Here is a 27,142-nt window from a genome sequence, read left to right as displayed (position 1 = left end):
GCGTTTATTCCTGTCTTTTGGGATGAATCCCGCACCGGGACCACCCCCCCCCCGCCTGGCCCGTGTTCTTCGCGGGAGGTCAGCAGGGCAGTGCGATGAGCCGAGGGGCCGTGGGGCAGCCGGCAAGGGGAGGGCAGGCAGCTTGCAGGGGGGGCAGGGGGCGTTTGGGGGAGGGCGGGGGCATCAAGCCAAATGCCCCTCGCTTTCCCTTTCGGGTCTCCAGCTCCCGGAGCTGGTTGTCTTGTGTCATTTGTTACTGCCAGGGGAGAGGGGATACCACCACCCCCCCTTTAAATTCCTGCTATTGTGGAGTGCAGGCCGGGTTGGACCTGGGTATTTAGATGACATCACCGAGCAGGTTGGGTTATAAAATGAATGAAGCAGAAAGCAGCCCAAGTTCACTAGCTCGGCACTTCGCAGGCGGCAGGAGGGACCTCGGGGCTCCGCTCTGAACTTTGACTCCCGTCGGTCCCGTCCTCTCCGCGGGGCTGCCCTCGGCTCCCCGCTGCCCCCCCGACCCCCCTGCCGCTCGGCCCCGCAGGATGCAGATCTCACCCTTGCTGGCTGGTGGACTTTTACTCGCGCTGCTCTCCGTCAGGCTGGAGGCGAAGCCGGCGTCTCAGCTCCCACAGAAGGTACGGCTGGAGCTTTCTCCTTTTCTCCGGCTCTTCCTCCCCTCCCGGTCCCGCTCAGAGTCATAACGGCACAGGGGGAAATGTGGGGTGCCTGTGGGGTGCCGGAGTCAGTGCAAAGAGGGGTTCTTCTCCCCGCATGGGCTGTTCGAATGCAAGGGGGACTCCCTGCTTCTCCAGGCTGTCCCGAACGTCCGGGGACATCCGCCCCAAAGCAGAGGCTGGAATGGGAGGCGGTGCGCCCCGCAGCCCGCGGGATCGGGGCAAGGGAGGGTGGCAGTGTGCTCCCCGGAGTCATCCTGGAGACCCCTCTGTGCCGGGCACGGGGGAGGGGGAGCAGAGCCGGAGCGGGGCAGGCAGCAGGTGCACGGTGGGACAGGGTGCGAGAGCAGAGCCCTCCGGGCAGTCCTGACAAAACAGGCCAGGCAGGGGCACACAGGTGGGTGTCCCGTCCCCGCGTGTCCCGTGGGGAAGGGGCGCCCCAATTGAGAATGTCCCAGGGACCTGTTTGTCCCGAGATGCTGAGGACGAGGGATGTGCCCGAGGCCACGGACACTGGGTGGTACTGCCCTAAGGTTTGGGCACAGAGATGGGGACACGGTCTGACGAGTGCCCCAGGGCAGCAGTGGGATGGGAGTGGCGGTGTCCCTGTAAAGCAGTGGAGTGCAGGCTGAAGAAATTGTTGATACAGGGGGTTGCTGGGAAAATGAATGAGGATGAACATTTCCAGGGCTTGGTGGGCAGCAGCTCTGAGCAGGGAGAGAGATGGAAGGCCTGGGAGATGGGGTAACAGTAAGGAAGGAGGTGTGTCCCTCTAATTATGGGTCAGAATTGGAGGATTGGGAGGACACAGAGAGCATTAACTAGGGGAGGGAGCAGCAGGGAGGAGGATCCCTGATCTCCCCACCATTGCTGGGGACAGTTTGCAAGGCAGTGGTGCACGGGGAGCTGTGGGGCAGGACCCCTCCCCATAATCTGAAGAGGTCTGTAAACCGGTGAGGGCATGCAGTGACCGAAAGGATCTGAAATGAAAGGACCTGCCAGCTTTCAGGCCCCTTCAGATTATGGGTGGATGGGAGGACGGGACGGAAAGGGACGACAGGTTAGCGACAGCAGCACAGCTGAGGTGTGCAGCACCACCAGCCCTTTGGAGGGGCTGTGTGGATATGCAGGGACCGGGACAGGAAGACACCGCTACGGTGTGGGTCAGGGGGATGCTCTGACCCCAGGGAAGGGAGCACAGATTTAGGGAGGGGAGAAGATGCCCTGGGCACAGCGGCGGGGTGATGGACTGCACTGCCGGGCACAGACCCAGTCGCGAGTTTGCATCGCAGTGGGGATACACCGATCCCTCTGTGCGTCCCTTACGGGGGGTCCCCCACACTGATGGGGATCGCTGGGGACGGCGGCGCTCTGACCCTCTCCTCCCCACAGGCCTCCCGCGGGTCGGCGGCGGCGGCAGCAGCGGGTCCGCCCGAGGCGGCGGAGCGGGAGAAAGAGCGGGAGAAGGAGCGGAGCGGCGGCGGCGGCGGCTCGGGCCCGCGGGAGGCGCGGGAGGCGCGGGCCGAGGCGCGGCCGCGGGCGGGCTGGGCGCGGCTGCTGCAGGACCCGCCGGGCCGCCGCCACAAGGGCCTCCACAAGAAGGGCCTGGGCAAGGGCTGCTTCGGGCTCAAGCTGGATCGCATCGGCGCCATGAGCGGCCTCGGATGCTGAGGGACCCCTGGCGGTGAGTGCGCGGCGGGGCCGGGATGGGGCCGGGACCGGGCCGGTATGGTGCCGAGGGCCTGCGCTCCGGTACCGCGGGGGATGCGGAGGATGCGCTGCCCCGCGAACGCGAGATGCCAGCGGACGGGACGGCAGGTGTTCACCCCGCTGAGCCTTGCAACCTCTGGCTTTGCTGGCGGGCAAAGAGGAGGACCCCAAAGATGGCCTTATTACATTCCTGCCTGGAATCCATCGGCGCTCCCACTGCCTTGCCCTGCAGAAGGGTCAGAGACCCCAGCTGCTCCTGCAGCAGCTCAAACTGGATTCCCCCTGATTTGAGCAAGACCCGTGGGCTCCGGGGAGGATGCAGGAGCAGCTGCGGTGCAGCCACATGTTCCTAGTTTCCCCCTCTGCTTAACACACTTAGGTGACCTACGGATAGGTGTTGGGAGGGCAGGGTACCCCCCTGTGTGCCTGCAGCTGGAGAGTTAGGGAGGCTCCTGTGCTCCAGTACTTTTAATTTAAGGAAAAACAACACAAGTCCTCCAGGTGTCTTCTAGGTGTGGTGACAACCATGAGTAGCACTTTCCTAACTGCAGCTTTGTATCTGAGCAAGTTATGGGAAGCTGGGAGAAGTTTCTCCCACAGTTCTTCACAGCCACTGTGTATCAAACAATGGGTGAAGAAGTGTTGCTTTCCCAAAGTGATGGGTTTGGGAAAAACATGGCAGTCCTCCCCTGCCAGGTCTTCCTGCAGGTACTGGGGACAGTGAGGCACGGTTCTGGCCTGGCCCTGACAGCAGGACACACACAGATGAACTCACATTTTGGGAAGCACTTACCACTGCAGCCCAGGCCACTTGTTCTTCCCATGGCACACATAACTGGGCACAGAGGGACTGGATCCAGCATCCTGCTGCTCTGCAGGGCGATGGGAATAGCACAATCCAAAGGTGCCTACAGGATGGCAGTGCTGGTTTGTGACCTGTCCTGGAGGGATGGGTGCTGTTTCTCTCTTCCTCAATTTAGAGGACCCTCTAAATTGAGGAAGAGACCCCTCAATTTGCCTAGTATTTAGAGACCCCTCAATTTTGCCTAGTATTGCTAGCTCAGGGCTCCAAGAGGAGCACACATATCCCCATGCAGGCAGGTCACATCCCTTCTCTCTCACTAAACCCATCAGAACAAGAAAAAAAACTCCAATAGACAAAAGGGCAGGAGGGGCAGCAGTTTCCCTCAGCCTCTCCCCTGAACACCAGCCAGAAGGCAAAGGGTGCATTTACTTCCCTGCTTTAGCACAAGCAAAAAGCTCAGGGATGGCTTCTGCTGAGTCCAGCATCCCCCAGCCCCAGGCCACAGATACTTTGGCAGGGGTTTTGGCTGGGGATAGGTAAGGGATGCTCTGTGGCAAGTACTAATGGGCACTTTGTTCTTGTTCCTCGCAGGGCTTTGAATCTGTAGTCCACTTTTTCGAACCACGCACGGCCAGGCACAGCCATCCCCCAGGCAACATCTAGAGAAGCAGAGACCCCCTTGGAATGGACAAAAGATGTGGTTGTGTTTTTCTTTTTGGTACGAGGAGTCATGGCACCAACTGTTTTGGTTTTGTTATTTTTTTAACAAGTGCTCTCTATCTTACATATATTATATATACAAACACTCACCGAGACAAGGGACAGTGCTTTTCCAAGAGACTGATGAAGCCAGCTGTATAACATTGCTGTTTGTAAATTCATGTCATGCATAAATGTATTTATGTTGTAAAGCTATTTATATATTGTTTATAAAGAGATATTTATAAAAAAATTATTTATGTAACTAAATGAAAAGTCAAGCATTGTAACATTTTTTGTCCTAAGTAGTTGAAAAACTTTAAAAAAAAATCATTCCGTGTGGCATTTTGTAACCTGTCTTTATTTATCAAATTCATACAATTTAAATGTCAGATTGATTGATTTTAACAGAGCTAAAGAAGAAATTGTTCAGATGTTTTAGAAAAGTCAGGAGTGAGAGAAAGGCCAGCTGATATTTTAAGCTTTGATCCCATATGCAAAAGTAAACTTGTGCCCAATCCTGTGATGCTCTGATGGACTGAATCCTGCCTGGTGCTGCAAGACTCTGCAGACCCCAGCTGAGCTCCCTGCAAGAGCACACAGCCTTGGGCAGCACATCCATGCCCAGATCCCAAATGGCACCCGTGGAAATGAGCCCACCATGGTTAACAGCTGAGCCCTGGATCCACAGCAGCATGACAAGGGCAGGGCAGCATCTGTCCCAGACGTGCTTCAGCCCATAGCTGCAGTTCTATCACTGGTGCTGGATGGAGACGCCGTCCCTGCTGACAGCAACAAAGAGCCTGCGCTGGATCTGGCCCCCGGCTGTGCTGGTGGGAGCAGAGCTTTGTGCCAGAGGCACTGCTATTCCAGGATCCAGTGGCCCACTAAGTGTCTTGTTGATATTCCCATCCGCCAGCCCTTTGCCACTAAGCTGTAAAGTCCCTTCCTCCATCAGAGATTTATTTAACTGAGCCAGGGACAATACGCAAACAGACCAAAATATACCGAGAGCTGCCTGGTAAGGATTCATGGACACAGCTGTTGCTACAGCTTCTTGCTATGTAAAGTGCATGAAATAAATCGTTAAAATGACTTGGAGCTCTAAAGGAAACAGCAAGTGAGGGGGCGGGGAGTGCAGTAAACACACAAACTCCTGCTTGAAGGCTCTTTGGTCTCATTCTTCAAAGAGGCCTTAGAAAAAAAGAGAGTGGCAGGCACCCAGCCCAGCCGTGACAGGAGTCACAAATTATGCCCTGGCCATTGTAGTGGGCTGGGAAACAACGAGCATTATGTTCTGGGTGCCTAGGACAGGGCAAAGAGTAAGTCACCAAGACCCAGAGGCAAAGCGATCCTTCTCCTTAGCAACCAGCAGGAAACCATAGAAACCTCCAGCCAGACTCACCCCAGCTCTGACAGAACACTGGGTGAACAGAACAAGAGGATTCATCCAGACACCCACAGCTCAATCATCAGGTTAGGAGCGCATAGGGGACATTTCTGACCTCGCATGAGCACGGCCTCCGTCAGAGACAGGTACCCACCTCGCAGTGCCCACAGGATCCCGCTGGACGGGGAGCAGCAGCTGATGGACCACATAAGATGTTGCCTATGGGGAACAAAATCAAGACCCTGGCAGGGAGGGAGACAGGATGGGCAAGAGGCAGCTCCCATAGGGAATGGCAACCCACTGTCAGGGCTCTGTAAGGCAAATACACCTGTGAAGGTCACCCTTCCAGCTCCACACATCTTTAGAGGGAAGGAGGGGCTGTATCAGGAGCTCCTAAAGAGAGGCCCATTAGAGGGGACTGTCCACTGTCACTCAGGAAAGCTAAAGGACAAGAAATCGCTTACTGTTTAGACCTTGCACAGCTAGGTCTGAACAGAGGTGTAAGAAGGTGGTGCTGCAGGTCCTGTTCAGGGTCCTGGTCCTTGAGCATGAAGCCAGAGTAGTGACCATGATAGAGTGACAGGCTGGGACCAAGATGGGGACAATTCCCCTTCCAGTTTTGGCTTTTTGCTGCAAGCCAGAGCTGAAATAAAACCACCTGCCTAGTGACAGACAGGTTGTCCTCAACACAGCAGCAGGGACTCAGCCTCAGGAATTCAATCCACACAATTTTACCACATAAGTGAGGCAGAACCTGAGATAAGGTTGGGAGATTGAAGATCACAGCCTGGGGTCATGTAGCATCTGGATTCCTGTTTCTCTTTGGCAGCATTGTCCAAGAATAAATGCACAGCCCACAGCATGGGTCCCTTCCATCCACTGGGCTTCCTGGGAAAAAGCAAGCCCAAGGAAAAGGCCAAAGCTGTACAGCAAAAGGCCATTAGCTTGGCAGAGAGAAGCAATCAGAGCTAGAGCTCCTGGTGCAGAGGGAAAGGATAACAGCTTGTTTCCTCACTTTCCTGCTTCTGGTCTGACTAGGGAGCCACCTGTCCCTTAGGATGTGGATTCCTACCAGCAAGATGGGAATATCGTGCCCATGTGTGGTGGTGATGTGCAAGAGAGAAGGCAGCACTGAGGGGTGAAAGAACACTTGGGAAAGCTCAGATCACTCAAGCTCAGCCCCTCTGTGGCACAGCCAGACCAGTGGGTCTGACAGGCAGAGAGAGGCACTGCCAGTAGAGGTCACTTCTCAGAGCACCGATGAGCACTTTCCTGCTTCACTGGGCAAGCAAGAATGGGAATCAGAAGTGGCTCATTAGAACACAGCACTCACCCGAAATGGCCACAACGGGGTCTCCCTGACAGGGGCTCCGTAGAGAACAAGGGCAGCAAGAAAGAGGGGCCACAGGAATGTAATTAAAAGGCAAGGAGGCATCTTGTGCAGCAAAAACAAATTCATCTTGCACCACTGCCTCCCCTGATGGCCAGCTAGGTCAGATTCTTTCAACATCCCATGAAAGGATCCACGGCCATCCCTGGAAAACTCCCCTGCTACATCCCAGCCCAGACAGCACAAATGAACAACAGTTGTTCTGGATGCAAAGTGCAGCCTCGGGAGGAGGCAGCCGATATCTCAACCACAGTGTCAGAGAATGGCCTTTAGCAGAGGTGTGTACACACACCGGGAAGTGAGGGGAGAAGGAGTTCCAAGGTCTCCTGTCCATACTCAGGTCAAATTAGCACTCATGGGACCTACACATTTCCTGCACCACCAGATGGATGAGCAGTAGCCAATTCAGCTTCCAAATGGGAACACTAGTGACATGACGTAGGAACAGCCTCGATTTCTCCTCTCCAGGAGCAATTCTTAGCAGGAGTTGAGCCATCAGCCCCCAGCCTGAAAAAGCACACAGCTCTCTAGTGGAAAAGGAAAAAGAGCTTCCTCCAGTGCTGCAGTACAAGTGCCTGCCAAAGCCCAAACAGGCTGGAGCAGACCTTGGAGCATTCACAACAAGGACACTGTTGCCTTCTAATGTGTGGGAAATCCATTCTGTACCCCCAGCCCCTATTCCACGTTTTTCTCTGGTACCATTCATGCAACTTTTCCCAGGTACTTATTGTTGAAGGGTTACAAAGCCCAGCTCTGGTGACAGCAAATTCCAAAGCAATGATGAAAAAGAGAAGCCCAAAGTCCCAGAGCAGGAGAGCAAAGGAGTTTTCCATCTGGAAAGGGACTTGACGCATGGAGCAGGGACTGCCAGGGGAAGCAACAAACATGCCCCTGCCACTTGCTCCAGGACTTCTCCAAGCATGGGCTGCTTCCCTCAGAATGCAGAAAAACAAAGGGAAGGGATCACAGGGCGACTTCCAGAGGGAGCCTGCACCTGACACAAGTGTGAGTTAAAAACAAGAAGGGAATTGGATTCAGGCCCCTTCCTGTCAGTCAGCAACTAACCTCATCAGGAGGGACGGCAGCACTAACTGAATCAGGCAATTCATTAGGTTGGGGCACGCAGCAAAAGCCCACGCTCTCTGGAGCAGAACTACAGTGAAAATCCAGGGTAATGAGTTGCAAACTGCCTTTGTAAATGACACTTCTGCAGCGACTCTGGCAGGATGGGAAAAGAGCTAATAGGAAAATCATTAGGTAGCATCCCTTTGATATTGTTGAAAACTGCACAGGCTATTTTTCCTGCCCCCTCCATAATTAATCTGGTATATTACCCATAATACTCCAGGCTGATGGTCCCACAACGGACCACCTTATCTGCATCAGGGGAAAAGAAGGGTATGCCACTTAAAAGGAAGACAACCTCCTGGAAAAGCTTAAAAGGTGTTAAGATTTCCCCCCTACTGCACACACTCATCTTCTTCAACTCCATCAGCAACCAACCTCTGCCCAGCCAGGAGACCAAAACCCTGTCAGTCAGCAGGTAGGAGCAAGGGTGTCCTGGGAAATGCAGCTGCAGAGGAACTGATCTGCCCAAGATTGCTCTCTGCAGCTGCAGCAGAGCTGGAAGGGGACACAGTTCTGTGCTTTGCCCCTTATTTACAACACTGTCCTCGTCCTTGATTTCCTTTATGCTACAGCCTGCGCCTCCTGAGATGCAAAACAGCTCAGAGGAGCAGTGCCTACCCACCTGGCTTGTCTGCCAGCAAGGAGAGGTGTCATCTCAGAGTCATGATGTAAAAGGTACAGCATCACAGCTGGCAGGTGATCCTGAAGGAACTGGTGCTCTCTAACAGCTGCGAAGGTGACAATGAAACACCGAGATGTTACTTACTGCATCAGCACAGAGCAGCCTTAGGACTGTGCTAATCATGAGACAGTGAGGGAAACATGAGGGCTGGTGAGATAAACAGCATCTTTGGGAAGAATCTGGAGGGCAAGGGAACACCACTTCCAAAGCTCATATCCATGAAAATACAGCCTATGGTCAGACAAGCTCCAAATACTCACAAAGAGGCTGATCCCTGATGGAGCGAGGCTTAGCTTACCCACCCCAATCAGCTCTTCTGGAAACAGCTATCATGTGTGACTAGGGCATTTCAAAAACACCCAAATGATACAGATTTCAAAAGGCTCTTTGGAGATGTGGAAGTGTGTGCCATCTTCTACTAGAATTAGAGTAAGCAAGGACTACTGGCACAAATTCTTTTGTGCTCTGTGGGGAAATACATATTTCAGGACTGTTAAATGACCTTATGGCATCCTGTTACTGCCTGGAATTTCCAGTGTGTATGTATGCACATCCCCTAGAGCAGGGACATCTCTTCTCATCAACAAGAAAAAACTGTGGTCACAGCTACCACACTCAGGCAATTTGCAGTGGGGCATGTCATGAGATGTACACACTGCACAAAGGAGCCTCCGTGCCTGTGGATTCACAGACAGGGAGCAAAGTGCTGCTCTGCCCATTCCTTTGCCTGGCTGACCAATTGGAGAGGGGAGTAGCAATACAGGGATGCTGAGAGGCAGGGTCAGCCCAGGTTAGGGAGTAAACACACACTCTCTTTACAGAGTACAATCACTTACCTCTGGGAGCTCTGTGGGAGGGCCAAACTTGAGGAACTATCAGCAAAATGTCAAGAGTCCCTGAGAGATACGGACCTTCGTCATGGAGCAGAATGAAACAAAGACATATTCCTAAAAACTCTGCCGAGAAATTCAATCAGACTGTCAGGCTAAAATTCCATATTAAGAATACAAGCTTGAGGTTACAAGCAGGAACTGAGATCTCTCCAAACTTTAATTTACCTTTCTTGATGCCCCTGGATTACTCTCTCTCAGATTACACAAAAATATGCTATGCAGACTCAGGTTTTGGTTCCCTTGCATTAGGTCAGGTGTTATAGAGGACTTAGTGGGGTGGAAAAAAAACAACAGGAAACTTTGTGACCAGGTGCCCGAGATAGGGCTATCTGGGCCTATTGTGTTTGTCAGGCAGGCTCTTAGATTTCTCCATTTCCCCATTATTTAGAATAACAAAGAGCAAGGCTGTTTTTCTGCATTGCAGTTTGCAACAGGTTCAGACCAAAAATAGGATTCCCCCAGCACCAACAGCCACACAAACGCACAAGGCTGGGCTGCTTTACCATGCAGGGGTGGGCTTTGTGTGGTTTCTAGCTTAGCTGAACTCATATAACCCTGTACAGAACTGAAAGTTTAGGAAAAGTCTGGTTTGCCCGTACGATTTATGTTCTAATACAGCTATCAAAGATAAGGGCACTGTTTCTTCTGTCTTCCCTGCAGTGAGTAAGAACAAGTCTGCTTGGCACACAGGGACCAACGCATTTTGCCCTCATAGGGTAAAAACACTAAAACCAAAAATACCCTCTGGGATCTTGCATCCTTTTACATTCTTTCAGGAACTGAAAGCTGTTCAGCAAAATTCACTTTGCAGGGCTGGTGGGAAAATGGCCACTTCTTTCGACCACTGTCTTCTGTAAGGAACAAAAGCTTCACCTTCTGCCCAAAAGCTTCACTCTGGAGAGCAGCTCTGCAGGTCCTACTCCTGTACACGATCCATGGAGAGAGACCTGCAAGCCTGAGAGCAGCTCCACAAGCATCCATGGGATTTCCTAGGGCTGCACAAGATTGATTGCAGGACAGGTCTCAAATCTGAAGACAGAAGGATCTGTCAGCATCACTGATTTTCTCTCCTGCTCTCAACACAAGAGTAAGTTAGCATTCAACTTAGCTAAGAAGGTGAGGAGAGAAGTAAAAGAAGAAGAGATTTTAATCCAAAACTTTTTTTTTCCTTCTGTTAAAGACTGACATCAACAGGGCTTTATTGTGTTCCAGAATTGCCTGATGTTAGCTGGTATCAAGCGAGTCTCGGCAGGAATGCCAGGGACATTTGTTAGCATGAGGCACAGCTTTAGGGCTAGGGCAGCCTACCAGCACTGCAATCAGCTGAGATCCTCTCTTCCATTTTCCAGCTCAGTGCTCAATTCCATATTAAACAAGCACTAGTACAAGTGGAGCTGCAGAACACAAAGCTAGACAATAAAGCCCTGAAGAGCAGAGGGAAGGCAGTTTCTATCCACTTTCTCTCCCTCTGGGTGGAAAAGGCAAACAGAAGTTCAATAGCTCAAAGTCTGTCCTGCTGCAATCTTGGAGCAAGCTGCAGCTGGAGCATCCCATCGCTGCCATAAACCAAAGCAGGGCAGGATGCTTGCCCTGCACCAGGGAGCAGCATCCAACAGTGCTCAGACAAGCTGTGTTAGCTGCCTCCAGCAGGCACAGGCAATCCATGGGAGTTTGCATTATATCTGCCTCTGCTTCAACCTCCCTCTCGTCCCCATAGCAGTTCAGCTCCCTGGGCACTCCCCACTAGAAACTGCCCACAATTCAGCCCCTAATTCACACAACTCTGCTCTGAGTTGCTGCCCATCCTGTAGTCAACAGGACGTCAACAGTCTTTATCTGTTGTTGCTCTCAAAGAGCACAGCACCTCCTGCATCCTTGCCCGTTAACAACTCTGCCTTCTGCTTCATTTCTGGAATAGCTTCTAACTCTTTCCTTCAAGCCAGACTCATTAACCAGCTGCTGCAGAGCTGTTTGCCTCCCCCAGGTACTCTGTGCATGTCATTTGTTAATGACTCATCTCAGCCTGGGCTCATTGCAGACATCCCCCTCCTTTTGCAGCACCAAGCCCTTTGCTGGCACACCAGGAAAGCCAAACATGCAAACAGCTCCATCCCCTCCAACACCAGTCCCTTCCCTGTCCTCTGTCACCATCAGACATGGGACAGGTCTTTATTCAAAGTGCTATTTCCTCTCTTGCTGCTTTGCTGATCAAAGGCAATGCAAACCAAAGCGTAAATAAGATCCTCACCCCCAGCCAGGCTTTGAGAACAGCAAAAACACAAGAACAAACTCAAAAACTTCCAACCACAAAAGAAGCTTCAGTAAACTAATGTGACTCCTGTAACTGGCAGGGAATAAACACCAAGGGCACCAAACTCACATCTACCTCCTCAGCAGACTGTGGCTTGATGAGGAGCTAAAATGATTCCCAAAGGCATTTGTATTCCTCCTGCCACTTTGCAGGACTGATATTAAAAATGAAAAGGAAAGAGGACCATAGAGCCTCACTAGTCAAATCCAGTGAGGAAATGGATGACCAGCACATTGCAGCTGTCCACGCAGCAAGCTAGAAAGAGACACAGTCCATCTCCATCACAGACTTGGGAACACAAGGTCCACCTGCACCTCCTGAGAAGCTGTCAGCTGAACACTGTGAGAAGCTGAAACAGGAGCTAATACTGCCACTGCTTGGGAAACAGTTCCATTGAGTTACTGGTGAAGGCTTAGTGCTCTGGGCTTATCCACTTAACATCCTTGTTGCATTTCTAGGGAGACAGAGAGCTGGTAAAGAATCGGAAGCCTGACCACCAGAATCAGAAGTGTCTGGGATTTGACCCAGAGGAAGCTGGAGGGAGAGTATTTTGATCTTCCTCTCCAGACTGAAAGCTGGTGTGCCTGCACTGCAGAAGAAAAGGAGAGGGATTTACTTTCACAAGTGCAAGTCCTGTGACTGAGGACTGCAAACACGCAGATGACAAAGAGTCCTGGTAGCAGTAAGAGGAAGGCATGTGCATTGCACAAGCAAATGCAGGTGACAGCTGGCTGCAGGACTGGAGCATTGTCACAGTCCTCTGCTTAAACAGCTCCCCTGCCTGCTCAGGAAAAGAGCTTCTCTTTACAGAAGTGAAATGCTGGAGCCAAACTACAAGGCAGCACTCTGCTAGATGCAAAGGAAGGAACTGACTGGCCTAAGAGCACAGCTCTGAGCCTTCCACAACCAGGCAACAAAGCTGTTGCTTAGGCTCAGGACACAGGGCTCACCTACCAGCTTTGCCATACATCCTTCTGCACAAATCTGGACAAAGACGAACGACTGAGAAAACATGAAGAGGCTTCTCTGTCTCCCAGATGCATCAGAGATCAATCAGACCTTCAGTCAACATACACCAAGAATCAAATAAATGCTCAAGTGAACAAGTGCCATTGGACAACAAGCCTAAAACAGCCTCCAAGTCAAGACTCCAGACTCTGACATTAAATCAGCATTTTTAATTTTTTTTCTAAAATGTACTTTTTTATGAATTGCTGTTCCAATGCTTCCCCCTTAAAAAAAACCCCACACCGTGCCAAACTAGGTGCAAATCACCTGAAGTTCGTTTGTAACAAATAAAAAAAAACCCCACAAAACAAAGGCTGAAATGCTTTAGAATCACAACAATGTACAAAAAAAAAAAAAAAAAGGAGGAAAATACAACCTGAAAGTGTTCAAAATTCAGAAAGACTCATCAAGTCCATTGCTTCAGCAAGGGGATGCTGCTGCGACCCCTGCCAGTGGGTCCTGGGCCACCAGCCTGCCTCTATGCCAAACAGGCTCCTCTCCCACTGTCGCCAGCATCCAAGGAAGAGCGAATGCATTACCCTTTGAAGGTATCAATGGGGGAAACAACTCACAAGCAGCTCTGGGAGGTCACATCACATTCAGGAGGAATAGTTTCTAGCATGCCCCTAACCACCTGCAAGGTCTGTGTGAAAGAGCAGCCTGCTTCCTCCTTATTGTACTGATGCCTCAGAGATGCAGAACAGTGCTTTAAATCTGTGAGAGATTAAAGGGCTTAGTAAGGGCAGTAAACAGACAGTTAAGTAAACAGCCCAGCACTGGAACTCATCTTCACAGAGCGAGGTAGTGTGAATTTCACCCCAGTTTAAAATAGACAGGGGTAGCGGAAAGGCTGAAGGCTTCCATGTAAAGCAGTTCCTGGCCTAGAAATCTTCCTGTGCTCCCTTTGGGAATGAAAAGATCTGTGTTGATGGCTTCCTCGCTCCCAGCCTGGCTTTGGTAGCCACACTTCAACCCTGGGATTCAGATGCTTGCTATAGAAGCTCTCCCATGATCTGATTCAGTAGAGCAGCTTCCTCAAGGTTAAGCAGCAATGAACTAGCTGGGAGGGAGCAAAACGGTCCACAGATATTTTGGTTTTTTCCTGCCCTTTTTCGTTAGTCTCTTTCTTTAAAAGTCCCCCTTGACAGGACCAGAACAGAGACACCCTGAAAACTCATAGGAGCTGCACAGTATAACTTAGCCAGGTGCTGCTAACTGGGAGCTGTTCAAACAGGGCTTTTACTTGCCAGCTGGGAAGGGACTGGCCCAGAACCCACTGAAAAAGGAGACACAGGCCCTTTTTGCTCCTCCTGTTGTCATTCCTAACTGAATGACATTTGGATGGCATGTTCTAGTGACGGCTGGAGACCAGCCCTTTGACTTTGGACATCTTCTTTGTGGGCTGCCTTTGTTCTGTGTGTGGAGGGCACTCTCGCTCTACCAGCTGCTGTTCCATCTCCTGTGCCGACGACGAGGCTGTAGCTTTTAATGTTTTCTTTATGTTTGTGACCTGGCCAAGAAGAGACAGTGAATCATCACCTGCTTCCTCCTCCCCTTGCAGCAGACACTCTGTTCATAAACATATTGAAAAACCCCTGGAGTATAAGATTGGAGATTATAAAAGAGACTCTCCCAGCAGTAACATGCTCTCCATTTGAGTTTAATAAAGGTAATATTTCATCCTCGTTTACAGACAGAGCTGATAGTATTTCCAGTCTGGAATAACTAGGGATTACTTTTGCCCCTAAGGACAACGGTACAATATTGTACCACCCTTCTGTCTGTCTGGAGGAACCTACTACTGCCTTGGTGCAGAAGGACCCATCCTACCATTCTGTCAGCCAGAAGCAGGAAGGGGAAAGGAGACAGTGGAAATTTACTCTCAGGACAGAACTTAAAAAGCAAAATTGCCATTTGGCCTACCTGACTACCTGAGACACAGGTTATTTGCTAAGAAGCAGGAACAGAAATTGATTTTGTGGGAAGCAGCAGTAATGTTTCTGCTACTCTGGCTGAAAAGAAGAGATACAGCACTAAGCACCATCCTCGATCCCCTGGAACTCTGCAGGGCTCACCAGAAATACAGTGAGCTAACCTTCAAAAAACCCCCAAGGTTGGGGAGTCAGGTGTGCCAACTCCAAGCCAAAGGCATGTGGAAAACCAAATGTGCTATGGATACCGATCAAGCCTCCAAGCAGATGCAAACAGAAACCTGCAGGGATGATAACCCCTGATGCAGCGCTTTGGGAGGCCCATGCCCACTTTCCCAGCGGCCGGAGCCGACGTTCGGGCGCAGGGCCGGGCCGGAGCGCGGGCTCGTGCTGCCACCTAACGGCGGGAGCGCGCCAGGGCCCGGCCCGACTCGGGGGGAGCTGCCGCGGGCACTTTCTGCAAAAGCAATTGAGACTCCGGAGATTTTTAACTACACTTCCTCGTTTTACAAAGAGAAGTGGTTTTTACCCCCTGCCTGACTTGTACGAAGGGAACAGAGTTGCAATAAAAATCTGTGGTAAAAGCACAATTTTCCAAACGAATCAATAAAGGAAACCACAATTAGTGCAGTCACCTAGCCTAAATTAATAAAAATTTACCAATAAAAGGTCCACTCTGCTGGATGTCTGATGTTTGTGGTCATACTAGCACTCAGAAGCAGATGTGTTTTCTTTCTACCCCATGCCTGATTTGCATGATTGTTAGCCTTCTTCTGAGAGCCAAGACCAATCAACCAGGCGTTTATTATAGAGATTATTTCCTTCAGCAAACAAACATTTATCCAACAGCACAGAGGCCTGAGATGACTCTGTACTCACCTCCATCTCTACCTGCTGCTGAGTTCGGTGGTGGTTCTCTTTGTACTGGTTGGCTCTAAGGACTTGCTGCTCAATTCCTAAAAGAACTGCTTCACAGCCATCACACCTGCAAGATACAAATGATGTCAAACGTTGTTTACAAATTCTCCCTGGAGCAGCTCAATCAGGCAATCTGAAAAGTCACGCTCATCTAAAAGTTTAAGAGATTATTAAATTTATACTTCCTGCTTAGAGTTGCAAAAAGCTGGCAAGAAAAAGCTTTGCTGTGTACTCTATGCATTTCTCAGCACTCTCTAGAGAGTCTGTGTTACCCTTACAGAGAGTAAGTGCAGGTTCAATGCACTTTCATCTTCCTTTTCAGACAGAATTAACTTAAACAGGATGCAACACAGTATTCAAATGCAAAATTTTAAAATTATAGAAAAAAGTAATATTGAGATAATCCTCCTGCCTGTTAAGTGTTCAAATGACAAGAGCACTCAGCATGGAACTCAGAACTGGAAAAGACAAAAAGGGAATTGGCAGTGGGTTCACTGTTACCTTCCAAACAATGCTGCAAGGTCCTGGAAGCTGTCAGAGCCCTCCCACTGTGATGGGACCGAGGGAGCTGGAGCAGAGAAGCAAAAAACCTGCCCCCACCACAGGACAGTATATTTGCCCAGCAGTTTAATTACTTTTATGCACTCATTACCATAGCAACTAGGAAGCACTTCCCAGCCAGCTCAGGACCTGCAATGGGCTCCACAGCCCGTGGGAATTTCTTTAGGTGGGAAGGGAATCCTACAAAAAGATGAGAAACAGCTTCCTGGCAAAGGTACAAAGAGATAATGCCACAGTCCCACTACAGTTGCAGACAGGCTGCATTTGCAGGAGCAAAGAGAAGACAAAGCCACCTGAAACTTCAAACTTGAAGAGACATCCTATCCAAAGAGCTGTGATTCTTGAGAATTTGCCCACACAGTTCTCAACACAGTGAAAAAGGCTGAAAAGTAACAGTTCTGCCCTCATTATTAAGTGCTGCAGCTCCCACCACAGAACCATGAGTCCAGTTTGGCACCTCTTTCTGCAAAGTCCTTGACTCGTCACTGGGGCTCTGCCATGTAAAAGCTACAGTGAGAGCAGAAGCTCACAATGTGGTAGAATTTGGCTTGATACATAATACAAATTGAATTCCAGATGGGATCTTGGAAAACTTGCCCAACAGACTCTTCCTCCAAGTGCCTACTTATAGCATAAGACTCCTGATTAATGGAACATGGTGAAATTGAGCCAGCACTTGAAACTGTGAGGGGGAAAACAGTACAAGCTATGTACAAGGAATAAGGAGGGTACAGGGACTGCCTCACCATTCCTGGAGCGTTTTGACAATGTTACTGATGTCCTTCTTCTGAATGTCTCTGCCAATACAAAAATCCACCTCTAACACCTGGTTTCGCTGATCCAACTTCCCCTGGATAATATCTGTGTAAACCGCTTCAATAATGAGATCTTCCAGCTCCCTCAGATTCCTCATATCCAGGTCCTTCAGCAATACAGAATAGGGAATGCACTAAAAACAGCAAGACCAAGAGTAAGTTAACAGTCCTAGAGTGAAAATGAATGGCTAAGTCTCAAAAGGTTGAGACTCGAATGTTTATTGTATCCTACACTTTGACCTACAGGTGCAGCAGTGACTGATCATGGCAGAACAAATGCTTGCCAGGCTGTGAAATATTCTGACAGAACTTTGGTAATTCCTGAAGCTGTGGTATAGTATAGCACATTCTAGAAGAAAAAAGGTAAATGGGATTGTAGAAGAAATTAAGAGTGTTGCATAATTTTCTCTAGAAGAAAAAGTCAGTGTTTTAAACAATGATTCTCCATCTTCAGCAGTGAAAAAAGCCATACAAAGTTTCCCAGACCTTTCTGACCAATCTGCATGTCAGTTCAGACACCCCCACACTTCACCCATGGAAGTCCACTAAGTTAATATCCCAAATGCACAAGGAGACAACACTGTACCCTGTACACTGTACCCTTCAGTGCTCTGGAATGGATGCCATTTTCTAAAACAAAACCAAGAGACAACAGCTGTCAAAGCCCACACACTTTACCTTCATTCGGGAAGCCAGGCTTACGATCGTCAAGTGTTTCAGCTTGTTTTTCTGAGTCACTGTTAATTCAGGCAGGTTATCTTTGTTTGCTGTTAATGTCAAAAAGACAAGATTCAGGACTTCACTTTGAAAATGACATAATCCAGGCTGCAGAACTTCAGGCTAGTTACGCTACACTACATCCTGAAATACCGAACACCTCCAGCTAATGTGGGTGCTGGCTGGTGAGCAGAGCATGCTGCTGCAGATAAACTGGCACAACCAGGGAGAGAAGGGGAAAAGTTAAGAACAACTTGGCAATTCTATTCTTATCTGCTTCTTTAGTAATTCTGGTTCTGGAATTATAAGGTAATTGATAACTGGTGCCCTGCTGAAACAGTTGGTCAATGGCTTTGTTTCTACCAAGTAATTTTTATTTCATTAATAAGCTGACAGAAAAAAAATCTTCCCCCTTTGCTGATCTGGTTGCAAATACAGCTGGTTTTATTTCTCTGAAAAACTGCAGAATTTAAAGTGCAAAGTACTAAGCTGAGGAAGATAGGAGAAGTCATTAATCTAGATGGCCACACTGTCACTGTATTATATCCATGAGCCTCATGAATATTTAAAGAGAGAAAGGAAACTGGCAGCCCTCCAAAGCTAAGAAACACTTTAAAATATCTACTTTAATGGAAATTAGTGTTTCAGGGCCACTCAAGTTCTCCCATCTATCCCACCTCATCCAATGCTCTTCATTTTGACTGCTTTTCCCCCTTTCTCTTTCTTCACTAGAAAAGGAAGAATGAACTGTTCTGTCACACAGTGACACAAGAGCCATGGACAGCAAGCACATCCTCTAATCAGTCACAGAATTCATGAGGCTCATATTGCTCCACAGACACTGGAATTTCCAGTCCTTGCACTTAGAGATGCCACTGCTCCTTACAGGAACTAGATAGCTCATCCACCACCCTGAGAAACAGCACTATGACAGAATTATTTGTCACACTCTGTAATGGTCTGGATGAGGCTGCTACCCACAAATGAAGCATTAAATTGTAGCAGAATGGAAGCATAAGCACTAGAGATAAAAGCACATTTCAACAGATACAAAGATGATTCACACATAGTCTTTCTAAAGCTGCATAAAAGTCATTATTTCAGCTTGTATTCTAGCTAAGAAATTATTCACTTTGTTTCAGCAATGCCGTCACGGAATAAAGGTTATCTCCCAAACCATATAGGTTTTTATAAATAATGCAGAACAATTTTGTCTAAGTTTTCTGCAGTTTCCATAACTGGTGTTATCTAAATTTCCATAGAGATGTCTGAAATTTCCCTCTACAGAGGTAAGTGGCCTGTGAACGTCAATAGATTCTGCTGCAGACCAATTCAACCCAGCACTGCAGTCCCATCCAAACCAGCAGCACCCCAGAGTCTTAACCCTTACTTTCATTTTTAGCAAGCAAAAAGCACACATGACCCAGAGCCCGCTACAGACAATTCTCCTGCTAAGCAACTCCTGTTCCTGGATGCTTTCACCCAGCCACACTCCACCAGTCATCTAAGAAAGTAAAGAATTGCCTCTGACAATCCTGAGGGGCAACCCAGTCCCAGCCTCTAAAGGGCAGCAGTCTCTTACCTACATAGTCCCGGTAGGTTCCGTACGCAAACAGGTTCAGCAGCTGGAAATAAGCAGCATTAGACCCCTCAGCAAGCTGGATGGGGAGAAAAGAAACATCACATTAAATGGGCAACACAACCCTGAAAAGCACCTTCTCCAGAGAATGGCTGAAGTCTGCACAGAACTTAAGCAGAAAAGCAAATATATCCCAAGCTGGACCCTTCCTTCCTAAGGCCTCAAGAGCAGGAAACTTCAGGAGTTTTAGAGTCAAGATGATCCAGCCATTTCTATGCACTGGAACTTAACTCCAGTTTGGACTGTCAATGCTTTGTGTGGCAACTTGGGAGGTAAAAGAAAAATGCAAATCTTAACTCCAGCTGACAACCTACAGGGCCAGCTCCTCTCACCAGGTGATAAGCAAGCAGGTAATGGTGATGGCTGGTGAGGAACCTGTGAAAGCTAGGACAGCTTACCTGCAGAGCCACCACAGCTTCAAAGCAAAGCAAGTTGGGACACTGTAACTGGAGTGCATTTGGAGGTAACAGCTCTTCTCTTGCCTGCAAACACTTCACTGGAATAACAGCAGCAGCAAGCAGTGATTTTTATTGATTGGGTTTTTAATACCATTAACTGCACGCAAACCCAGGAAAAAGCCAGCACTCGTGATTTGATACTGAATAACCATCGAGGTGCTTTTATGCATATTTAAGAGCCTGTTTGGAAAGCCAAACTTGCTGTGCACTGTGTTACTCCAGCTGCAGAGATACTCAGCTTAGATTCCTTCGTTGTAGAAGAGGCAGGGGCTGGCAAAGTACTCTCAGCAAAAGCTCTGGAACTTGCTTTCCACCTTGGTTTGAAATGGTTTGGATTTGGTTACCACCCAGGCCTGATACACTAGACATCTGTTCACAAAGACTTTTGGAGAGCACTGAAGTTCTGCTTTCCAGGACAGTAAAGAAGTAGAAAGGGATTTTTTCCTTGTTGGCTGCCAAAGTGCCTTCTTAAAACTGCTACTGTGCTGCTGCCAGGTTTTTGCTGTGCTAGCAATTGCCTTAAGGTAGCAAAGCTTTATATAGGTATTCTTTAACACCTAACATATACAGGCAAAAGCAAGGTCAGTCTCTTATTCAAAAACATCTCTCAACCTAGGCAAGTTGCAACAGGCCCTTCTGGCACAGAAATTTCACCCACAGGCTGCCTGTGGAAACTTCTGGAAATCCCTTATACTAGTAGTGCAGAAGGGGCATTAGAATAAAAACTCAACTCTTACCTCTTTCACATTTGTTAACTCCAACAGCTCTCCAAAGACATAAACCCCAGGAGCTTCCAGCACTTGATTTATAAGAGCAGTCAGAGCTGAGCCACTTGTTCCTTTGGCTAGTAAAATGAACTGCTCTAGAAGATTGCAGGACGGCTTCTGTTCTCCTGCCATTCTAGGTTTTCAATCTGTCAGTAAAAGAACATAATATTAACACATCCTTTCTCCTCTGCTGAGCTCCGCCTGGCAGGGGACCAGAAGGTGCTCAGCATAGCAACATTTCAGCTGCCAGCCTTTTCTTCAGCATTCAGGGGGCAGGCCAAAAACCCAGCAGGTTCAACTGCTGATTTAGCTGGAGAGCAAGGATGACTCCTACAATTTCTATGCAAAATTTCTGTCTGAGCAGTTCCCTAAAAGGATCTGCTCTTGCAGATCCCTTCTTATAAGACAAGAGTTTAGATTTCATGCTGTTTTCAGACTTTTCCTTCTAGTGATGCTGCCAAATAATGCCAACTGTAAAGATGCTTATTGATACACTTGACTGACTTCCTCCTTCCTCATCACACAGCTCCAAAGCAGCAACTAACAGAATTCCCTGTGAAGGACTGATGCGCTCTGTATGCCCACACATCCACCTTTTCCCTTGACTCTGCCTATTGATACAGTGTGTATCCATAATTCCCATTGCTTTCTGAGCCCAAAAGGCAAAAAGAACTGGGGCCTGTAAGCAGCTCCCCTGTCTGCACTACACAGTTCAAGTGTTTGGGGTTAACTGGGAAGCTTAAGTGATAAAAATACCCTTACTACAAAAGCTCTATTTAAGTCTCCTGTAAAGAGAGGTCTTTGTCTTCAGCTGCTGCCTGACATTTCTGGTGTGCATGTTGTCTCCCAGCACCAACATGTTGCTTTTGAAATGTAAACCGCTATTTATTAACAAGTTCCACAAAATGAGCTGTTTGTTTACAAACAACCAAGACAAAACTTCCCAAGCATGTTATTCAGAAACCAAACAAAGGACTTAGCAGATAAGGGAGGTTCTGTGTTATGTTTGTATGGGACAATTATCAAGCAGAGGGTATAACCTTGATGAAAACCAAACACCAGAGAACCTGTCTGGTTCTGTGTGACCCACGTGGGCTGGGCCCACACCCACCCTTGTGGGGGCAGCACAGTCATACAGGGGCTCTGCTCTTCCACCAGACCTAACCAAATTAAGGCTTGTGAAAGCATCACAGCTTCCTGTATTAGTTAACTTCTAAAAATACATTTTACTTTGTTCTATTACACCTACAGGTACAAATGGTCTCAGCTTTAGAGGGCAGCCTTTAACACTCTCCACATTGAGATATCTCAGACCCCAAAGTCTCTCTGGGGTTCTTCCCACCAGGGGCACACGTGCAGCCTGGCTGAACAGCACCTCAGCTCTGACCAGAAATCCCTGCACTACAGAACAGTCAGTGTGCCTGCCTAACATATCAGTGTGTTCCCTCTGCTCACAGAGAGGACAATTTCCTCACAAGAGAACATGGATTGACTGTGCTGGGAATGAGATTCAGACTTTACAGTTCTATTGTCCTCCCTCACAGGTGATCACACCACACGCTGGTGTATGAGGCTACAAAAGACTGGATGGCTGTATCCATACCCTGGTGGGGAAGAGTCGCCAATTATCTGCCCCTTTCCAAGTAAACGTTCGGACAACTGCGGTGCTATTGCAACCTGTGTGCACATCCGTGTCACAGGGAATACCTCGCTGCTTCCAAAACCGATTTACCCCAGTGAGAAGTGACTGAAATACAGCAGACACTCCAACGTAGCTTGTCCAAAGACTACAACAACATAAGCAGAGGGACAAGCCGGACTTCTCTCGCCGTCAGGCCTTTCTAAGGTAGCTCAAGGAGTTTCAGGGCGGGAAGCGGCCCGCAGACCCTGCAGCAGGAAGGCGGGGGTTTCCCGGCCCTGCCGTTCTCCTCAGACCCCGGGCAGAGCCCTCGGTCCCCACCGAGCCCTGCCGCAGAGGGTAATTTACTGGGGGTTCCCCACCGCCGCCCCTGTTCCTGGGAGGCTTCTCCCAGCCCCGGCATTACCTCTCCGCTCCCGGCCTCCCGTCCCGCCGCTCCCGGCGCCGAACCCGCCGCGCCTCAAGCCGCCATGATGGCGGCGCCGGTGTCCGCGCGCGGCTCCTTCCCCCCCGGAACGCGCGGGCCGCGCCGAACGTTCCGCCCGATTCCCCGGCGGCCGCAAGGAGCGGGAAGCGCGGCCCGGCATCGCCGGGGTACCGGGATGGGGACGGCGGGCTGGCTGTGCTGGCACCTGCAGAGCCATGCTGCAGCAGCCCACGGAGCAAACTTCACGTGCTTATGCTGGAACAGCTGTTCCGCTGCGTCCCAGCAGCTATTCCAGCATAAGCAAGTAAAATTCCTGCCTCTTGTTTAGGGGATGCATGGTCCTGTGGCAGCATCACAGGGGTTTGTACCCCAAAATTACCCGTGCAGAGGGCTGCTGTTGTAAGGCCACTTCGTTATTACAAGTGGGGCCATTATTAGATTGAATGGTTGCACGGGACACTGGAACAGACCCCCCAGGGAAGTGATCACAGCCTGGCAGAGCTCAAGGAGTGTTTGAAGAACACTCTCAGGCACACGGTGGGATTACCGGGGCTGTCCTGTGCAAGGACAGGAGTTAGGCTCGATGATCCTAGGGAGTCACTTCTCACTCAGGATATTCTATGATTCTACCAGCTGAGCCTCTCAGGCCAGTCGTCCTGGGAAATAGCAAGAGATGGAATGAAGATAGAGCTGATTTTGAACTCCACAGAAAAATGGTCCATACAAATGATAAGCCAAAGGGCAGAGCTCTGGCTGTGACATGGGTGAGCAGGGAGGGAACTGGAAGGGTTAAGATCCTTCCTGGAGCATAGATCAGGGGCCAAAAGATGCTTGAAAGGGTATCACATCAAGAGTAGAAGCAAGAGGGAATTGGGGGTTGTTAACCTCCCCAAGGTTTGTAGGCTCATCCATGCCATGTTGTGAATAAAATGTTAAAAATCCTTCAGCTGAGAGCAAAGTGCTTCTGGCTTTCACTCAGCAAGTCCCTGAAGATCATCAAATCATAGACCAGCATGGTCAGGAGGGGTGAACTTTCAAGCAATGAACATCAGAAACTATTAGGGAAACTGATGGGGCTTAGCCTGTGTCTCAGAGCCATCTACAGCAGGTCCCTAGGGTCCCATCATCCAGCCAGAGAAGGGGTGTCAGACAAGGGCAGAGATGCGGGTCTTGGAATGCTGTTGTGACACTCTGGGCTTCACAGCAAATTGGATGTAAAAAACGAGGCCCTGCGCAACAAGGGAACTCAGCCAGGGCTATAACAAGCCAGTCAGTAATTTACTTAAGCCACACTTAGCCCTCATCTGCACAGGGAGGGAGAATTACCTCTTTAATCACATTCTAACCAGGCCCTTGCCCACGGTTCCTGTCATGCTGGAACAGTTGCCTTGGACAAGCAGTGTGTGGCCTCCTTCTTCCCAACACTCGCTAAAGCTCGAATTCCAGGCTGAAACAGAAATGGAAATATATGATTGTGAGCTATTTTCCATGGATTCTGTGACATTTTGCTAGAACCTGAGGGTAAAAATCATCTGTTAGCCCCATGTAGGTCAGCCAGGAGTCCCTGTCCTGATACCTCCCAACTGCAAACAGCCAGCCTGGCTGACTGACCTGGACTTTGGAGGACAGCATCAGCTAAGCTCAGCTTTCGGGATGGATTTTTGGTTTTAAGAGGAAAAATATGCGTATGTCCAGCTGTCTCATTCCCTTTTAAACAGCTATTGCAACCTCTTGCTCCACCCACGCAGCTCTCTGTGTGCCAGGAGATGTTAATCCATTTTATCTTTTAATGTTGGCATTATCTCTTGACTCGCCCCACCTCTTCCCCTTGTGATTCTGCAGTCCAGGTCCCTTTTAGGCAGCATATAATTCACCTTATTTCCCTGCACTGACAGAGTAATGTCCCCAGGCAGTGGGGTCCTGAACCCCCAGACTTTGAGGACATCTGACCTCACCAAGGAGAGGGCCAAGAGTGAAAACACTCTTGTGTTTCTTGTATTTTTCCTTATCTTTCATTACTCACCTGTGTGTGCTTCCACGACCCTTCATCCATTCATCTCCATTCCCTGCAGCTGCCAGCACACACCTCCAGAGCATGGTGGAGGGGAGCTCCCAGGCCCTACTGAAATGTTTCCAAACTCTCTTTATTTCCCAGGATCCAGGGACTAAGCTGCTTGCTGGACTCTCAACCTCAGCCAGGCAAGGAGAGATGTCTGGGTGGTTGTAGATGTGAAGTTGTACAACCTCTTCCATCAGGTGTGGGGTGGGATGAAGACCCAGTTGGGGCTATCTAAACTATCTCCCAGTTACTCTGCCCTGCAGAAACACCAGCTCCCTTACTTGCACCTTGAGAACAGCTGCTGGAGAAGCAGAAAGCAGGCTGGAGGCATCTTCTCGCCTGCAGTGGTAGCTCAGAAGCTGCTACCCCTGCCAGGGATGTGAAGGAAAGGTTTTCAGTTCCAAGTGGCACCAAGGAACAGACGAATTTGCAGCAACTTTCTTGCAAGGAGATTTTTAAGATGATGTGCTCAAGAGTGCTGTTTGTGTTAATGCAGCCCAAGGACTGTGAGAGATCCCAGGGTTTTTGTCACTCTGAGTTGTGCTGTCACGTGTTCCACGGTGGCTTGGCCCTGCACTAGTGACAGGAGCTTCACACTGCAGCTATGAGCTCTTCTGTGATGTTCAGAAGTTCATGAATGAGTGGCCTGTGCCTCCCAGCACAGCAAGGCAACTTTGAGAATTCTGAGACTTGGCCAGGAAATGCAAACTCAAAACTCCACAAACATCCTTGCCTCTGTGCTAGAGATAGACCTTCAAAGCTACAAGACTTCCCTTCTATGAGATCCACTTGGTCTCTGGCTCCTTCATCTCTGAGGAGCCTGAACAGAGACAGGATGGAGTTTCTTATGACTTCTGTAAACCAGCATGTCCTACTTCCACCTGGAAGGCTCATTTCCTACATACAACCATTTGTCTCTCCCTTTTGCAGGTCTCCTTTTGTCTTGCTTGCCTTTTCTCCTCTTCAGTCTTTTCTTCTCAGTGATATTTAGTCCCTCCTCTTTAGACAGCATGCAATTCCACAACCTAGCTAAAATCCAGGATGTACTCTTAACAAAATATAGATATATATTTGCACAGCTCACCCCTGGCACTCTGCCCAGACTCAAAATGACCACGTCAGACTCTTAAACTGATGGTGGGAAATTGAGCATGGATCATACACAGGAAAATAAATGCTGCCCATTTTTATTATTAAGATCTCTTTTCAGTGATACTGGCCTTGCCCCTATGCATTAAATGCAGCCTTTATTAACCCTCACATTCTCCACTTTTGCACAGTGGGCAATTTGGAGGCAAGTGGAGCCATGAGTGAGTGTATTGATGGCACCCTGACTGTTCACTGGTCCTCATTCGAGGACTGGGTTACAACTGCTGGCTTTATTTTATCCATGACTTAATGCTTTTATCAGTTGCACTCAGATTGTTGAGGGGTTAATTAGCTCATGTTAAAGAGCAGCCTGGCTCCTGGGATGTGCTAACAAACCTAAGACATCCCCCCCCACAATCAACTCTGCTACACAAACACAGAGGCCATGAAGATGATTAGAGGGCTAGAGCACCTCTTTGATGAGGAAAGGCTGGAAGAATTTGCATAGTTCAGCCTGGAGAAGGTTCCAGGGTGACATTGTTCAGACCTTTCTGTACCTGAGGGGGTCCTACAAGAAAGCTGGAGAGGGACTTTTTACAAGGTGATAGAGTTCTAGTGATAGAACAAGGGGCATGGCTTCAAAATGACAGAAGGCAGATTTAGATTAGATATAAGGATGAAATTCTTTCCTGTGAGCGTGCTGAGGTACTGACACAGGTTGCCTGGCAAAGCTGTGGATGCCCCGTCCCTGGAGGTGTTCAAGTCTGGATGGTCTTTAAACTCCCCTTCAACTCAAACTGATCTGTGATTCAAATTTCTGCAGCACAAAGAAGGCTGCCTTTATCTTAAACCTTCTCCACAATGCTGGTGCTGTTGGCTCCGGCCTCGGGACACGCAGAATCACAGAACTGCTAGGTTTGGGAAGGACCTCTGGCGATCATCCAGTCCAACCCCCTGCCAAGGCAGGGTCACCTGGAGCAGATGACACAGAACTCGTCCAGGTGGTTCTGAAGGTCTCCAGTAGAAGCCCCTCCGGGTCTGAGCACCCGGGTCGCCCGCACCACCCGAGTTCAAGGGCGGAGCTCCGCCGAGCAGCCCCAGAGACGAAACCTCGGGACCCCCACTGCCTGGGGAGAAGCGCCAGCCAAGCTCCAGCGGCTCCGGGCCGTTCGGCCGCCGCTGACTAGGCCCAGGGCGGCTTCTCACCCCCTCGACTGCTCCCCGCTGAGGCCTCCCGGCCCGGGGACCGCCTGCTCCCCCTGCCCGGTCATCCTGCGGCGCCTCCATCGCGGCCACGTCAGGCCCAACCGAAGAGTCTCGGCGACCGCTGCGCACCCACCCTTGAATGAGGGGAGAGCTCTGTCTGATTGGTCAGTAGCGCTGTCATTCCTGAGCCAGAAGGCGAGGCGAGGAGGGGACGGCAGCGGCTGAT

At 49.5% G+C, this 27,142-nt stretch overlaps 2 protein-coding genes across 4 annotated transcripts; one reads left to right on the top strand and one right to left on the bottom strand.

The window, feature by feature from the left end:
* Window positions 1–376: 376 nt before the first annotated feature.
* On the top strand, window positions 377–4,233 carry NPPC (natriuretic peptide C). Its single transcript, XM_059855604.1, has 3 exons — window positions 377–635; window positions 2,067–2,358; window positions 3,781–4,233. The coding sequence occupies exons 1-2, from the start codon at window positions 543–545 to the stop codon at window positions 2,343–2,345; spliced, it is 372 nt and encodes a 123-aa protein (XP_059711587.1). The 5' UTR covers window positions 377–542; the 3' UTR covers window positions 2,346–2,358; window positions 3,781–4,233.
* Window positions 4,229–27,048, bottom strand: COPS7B (COP9 signalosome subunit 7B). 3 transcript variants are annotated; one of them, XM_059855600.1, is made up of 8 exons: window positions 24,586–27,048; window positions 23,889–24,009; window positions 20,467–20,642; window positions 19,215–19,290; window positions 17,594–17,682; window positions 16,847–17,049; window positions 15,501–15,606; window positions 12,846–14,200 (listed from the first exon to the last, which is right to left on the bottom strand). In XM_059855600.1, the coding sequence occupies exons 3-8, from the start codon at window positions 20,626–20,628 to the stop codon at window positions 14,042–14,044; spliced, it is 795 nt and encodes a 264-aa protein (XP_059711583.1). In that variant the 5' UTR covers window positions 20,629–20,642; window positions 23,889–24,009; window positions 24,586–27,048; the 3' UTR covers window positions 12,846–14,041. The 3 variants fall into 3 exon arrangements, with proteins under 3 accessions (XP_059711584.1, XP_059711583.1, XP_059711582.1); XM_059855601.1 differs by lacking the exons at window positions 12,846–14,200; window positions 23,889–24,009; window positions 24,586–27,048 and adding exons at window positions 4,229–5,497; window positions 22,542–22,664; XM_059855599.1 differs by lacking the exons at window positions 23,889–24,009; window positions 24,586–27,048 and adding an exon at window positions 22,542–22,664.
* Window positions 27,049–27,142: the final 94 nt, after the last annotated feature.

Source organism: Haemorhous mexicanus, chromosome 10, assembly GCF_027477595.1.
Source record: "Haemorhous mexicanus isolate bHaeMex1 chromosome 10, bHaeMex1.pri, whole genome shotgun sequence".
In the NCBI taxonomy this organism is placed as follows: Eukaryota; Metazoa; Chordata; class Aves; order Passeriformes; family Fringillidae; genus Haemorhous; species Haemorhous mexicanus.
The sequence above is the reverse complement of the archived record's forward strand: the minus strand, read 5'-3'. Positions and strand labels throughout refer to the sequence as shown.

Coding starts and splice junctions, on each gene's coding strand:
- COPS7B (XM_059855600.1), bottom strand. CDS start 20,628: ATGGCAGGAGAACAGAAGCCGTCCTGCAATCTTCTAGAGCAGTTCATT. Junction 17,050..17,593: donor GCCTGGCTTCCCGAATGAAG/GTAAAGTGTGTG, acceptor TGCTGTTTTTAG/TGCATTCCCTATTCTGTATT. Junction 15,607..16,846: donor GTCAAAACGCTCCAGGAATG/GTGAGGCAGTCC, acceptor TGTATCTTGCAG/GTGTGATGGCTGTGAAGCAG.
- NPPC (XM_059855604.1), top strand. CDS start 543: ATGCAGATCTCACCCTTGCTGGCTGGTGGACTTTTACTCGCGCTGCTC. Junction 636..2,066: donor CGTCTCAGCTCCCACAGAAG/GTACGGCTGGAG, acceptor TCCTCCCCACAG/GCCTCCCGCGGGTCGGCGGC.